Below are 3,669 nucleotides of genomic sequence, written 5' to 3'. Positions count from 1 at the left end.
CAGACTGGAAGATAAACCACAATATCTAATAGAGTAAACTGGTAATTAATTGTAATAATATTTCATTGCTATAGTTCATATTTCAAAGATAAAAAATATTTACTAGTCTTCAAATTCTGTTTGTATATATAGTATCATTTAAATTCGTCTCCACAACAACAAATACAAACTTCTGTTTTCCTTTTCTATGCTGATGAGAAGAATGTGAGAGGCAGGAAATAGTCATCTTAGCTAAGTGAGAGAGGGAGAATGTCTTGTTACTTGGAGACTTCCTGAACTAAATCTCTGAGGCTCAGAAGTATTATCATCAGTAAAGAATAAGGTCACACGAGCCTCTCTTAAAATTAACCCAAATACATTTCCTTTATGCTTTCAGAATATGTTTTCCCTTACTGCTTCTTTCCTGGAACATAAAAAGAAAATTGAATGATTTGAACAATATGGGTTGTTTTGACTATGAATATTTTCACAGACACTGTGACTAATACCATACTTTTATTTTCTCTTGGAATTTTTTTTGTTTGTTTCTTTCTAACAATTAACCTTTATTTTTCAGCCTCAATTTAAACAGTGAGAAAGCTAGTCAGTGGCAATATTAATTGGAGCCTAGATGTCCAAAATTATGCTTTCCCCCAGCAATTTCTTTAGTACAAAAATAAAAGTCTCAGAATAAAAGCAATAAGGCTACATGTATGTATATAAGAAAGCTGACAGAAGATAATGATTCTGAGGTGATTTCATATATAACAATTCCATTGCTTTTAATGTTGAGGCTTCTGCCTTTCTGAATCTTTAGGAAGGATCATGGTAGCTGCTATTCTCCAGATCATTCCTCCTTTGGAGTGTTACATACTCTGGGGAGACCGAGCAACTGTGTACCTGAAACCCAAGGATAATAGAAGATGGGAAAACAGAAAGGATCAAAAGAAGCCTGATGGAGGTAGAAAAAGGATTGTCCATTGATATTTTACCTCTATCCATTTTTTCTCAAAATAAGCTGCTTTTTAATAGCAACCCTTAGTTGCCCTGACAAATCAAAATAAATCTCACTCAGAAGCCTTGGCTGGCATCTATGAACCAACAAAATGCAAACTCAAGCTAAAAAGGGAGAAATAGGAAATGTTTTCTTTCAAAAAATAAGTTGAAATTTGAGCTATATAAGGTTGCTCCCTCATCAGTGGATCTTTGATCAACTTTTATTATCTTTTGTTGTTATCTGATTAAAGAGTTAATAGAAGTTTAAAATAACTGTTTCTCTCCTTACGTGGCTTATTGTTGCTTTTATGTTTACTTCCAACTGTAAATCTTCCCCTATTCTAATTAGAACAAAGTAGAGAATAGATTTCTAATAAATCAGTGAATTGAAAGATCAGGCCAAAAATAATATAGTAGAGCTACATTAGGATAAAGCAGACATTAACTCACAAATCAGAATATTAATTTTGTTTAATACCCTGTAAATTTTGAGAAGTGGAACCACATCTGTTTTATCAATGTATCCCCAGCCTCTATCACAATGCCTATTATATAATTTGTATTCAAATATTAACTAATAATAATGTAATAATATGCTATAATATAATAGCTTAGTACAGATGTTAAACCTGTCCCCTAATGCCAATATGATGCATTCTCTTGTATGCTTCTTTACCTTAAACTTAAGAAATGAAACACAATATCAATGTAATAGAGCAAAAAGAAAAAGAAATCCATTTGACACAGACAAGTAAGGCAATGAGAATAAAAGACATGAAAGGGCAATGTCTACAGAGATAAGAAGGTACCATAAGAACACAGGAATGAGACTTTAAATCGATAGCTTATAAAGAACCATTTGTTCTATTCTGGGATATCTACAGAGTAACAAATTATCAAAACTAGCATGGCTTTCTGGGAACATCAAGGCTGTCTATAGTAGAGTTTCGGAAAGATGTTACCCAATGAAGGAGAGTGTGAGGGGTGAAATGATAAAAAAAAAATATCCAAAGCTGAATGTTCCAAGGAAGAAGGATGACTTTTGAATGTTATTAGATCATTAACAGGAAATGATCAAAAGATCATTCACAGGAAAAGACAATTGTGGTCTTTTTTTTTTAAGTAAACATTTAGAGTTGGTAATGATTTCCCAAGACATTTTATTGAATAAATTTTAAGAAAAAAGATTATTTGCTAGTTAAATAAATAGGAGATGGAAAATTAATTTTGTATAATTAAAAGAAATAAATCAGCACTAACCAAGAGAACTTTACTTTCCCTGAAAGGATAAAAAGAAGTAAATATAAATTAGACTGTTTACATGAAATAGCGCTTATAAGTGGATTCATTTTTTCCTAAGACCAACTAAGGCCTTAAAGGGATGGATGGAAACTTTTGTCAATTTTGAAACCAAAGAGTAATGTAAAGGTAGAGGAACAAGTTACTCTGGAAAAAATTCTGCGTCAGGAAAGGGTGACGGCCCATCTGGAGAACAAATAGAGCAATGAAACTGATAGTTAATCTAGCTTGCAACAATAAAATAATTAATTCTCTTCATGTTACAGCAGCGAGTTGTTTGATTCATCAGAATTAAGTTAAATTAAGGGTCTGTATAATATACTTCACTAGGTACCATTTTTATGGAGGAGTAAGCCTATACCAATAGTTACAAATCTGAAATGGAGTTAATTTATAGTAAATCATCATATGTGTATAGTGGGGTTAGCCCCATATGTACTTTACATTTTGAAACATAAGCATGTGTAAAATGCAAACATAACTTTTATACTTTATAGTAGTTGACTCTTCTTTCAGACTATCCCATTCAACTATGTTTTTAGAGACATGATAGAAACTTCTTAAAACTCCTACCTATCCCTGAGAATGGTCCAGAGCTCTCCACCTAGGCAAGCTTCCATCAACATATACAAATATTTGCTGTCCTTAAATGTTCTGTATAGTCTGTGAATTGCAAACAAGAAAACAAAGGTTATAAATATTATTGCCTTTTAAAAGCATATAAATGTTTTCAGTACTATAATTACAGTATTATTATTATTGAATTTTGAAGCTTGAAATTTTATTAAAAAGACGAGAGAGAGCTGAATTTACAAATAGGGAAAAAGAGGCAATGGCTCAGAACTAAGTCAACACACTGTAGGGGGCTAGTCTCTCTTTTGAAGTGGATTAATCCCAATGATTATGGACAAAGAGGGCTTCTTAAGATTCTTCCAATTCCAATTTGGCTGATGTTTCAAGCATGGACTCGAGCAATATTTAGTGGCTGTAAACATACAAAGTACATAGATATAAAACTAGGTTATGCTTTACAAATATAGACATATGAAATTTGTGTGCTGTTCACTTAAGTTCATATTATATTCTGTTTTCAGCAAGTGACTCAGGCAAATTAACTAGAAAAGCTTCTTCTGTATACATACATTAAAAAAGAAAAAACTCCCCATTATCTTCTTATTAGTGCTCTGAAAATACTGAGATAGAATAGTCATTTTATTTTTTAAAAACTTTAAAAAATACTCAAATGCTAAAGGTAAAATAATTTGATTTTTGATATTTCTTTTTCAGGCATCAGGGGTCTATGCAGTTTGAGAGTAACAGAGAGGATACAAATGAAATACTAGACACTCTGGAAAAAATATTTTCTTTTCCCAGAATCTGATACTCTTAAAAAAA

At 31.7% G+C, this 3,669-nt stretch overlaps 1 protein-coding gene across 1 annotated transcript in view; it reads right to left on the bottom strand.

Moving 5' to 3' along the window:
• The window catches only part of PRKG1 (protein kinase, cGMP-dependent, type I), a 1,084,330-nt gene that overhangs the window by 25,615 nt on the left and 1,055,046 nt on the right, over window positions 1-3,669 (bottom strand). Inside the window, exon 11 of the mRNA XM_011361647.1 lies at window positions 2,848-2,937. Coding sequence (XP_011359949.1) covers window positions 2,848-2,937 — 90 coding nt within the window. The remainder of the gene's footprint in view (window positions 1-2,847; window positions 2,938-3,669) is intronic.

Source organism: Pteropus vampyrus, unplaced genomic scaffold (assembly GCF_000151845.1).
Source record: "Pteropus vampyrus isolate Shadow unplaced genomic scaffold, Pvam_2.0 Scaffold68, whole genome shotgun sequence".
Classification (NCBI taxonomy): Eukaryota; Metazoa; Chordata; class Mammalia; order Chiroptera; family Pteropodidae; genus Pteropus; species Pteropus vampyrus.
The sequence above is the reverse complement of the archived record's forward strand: the minus strand, read 5'-3'. Positions and strand labels throughout refer to the sequence as shown.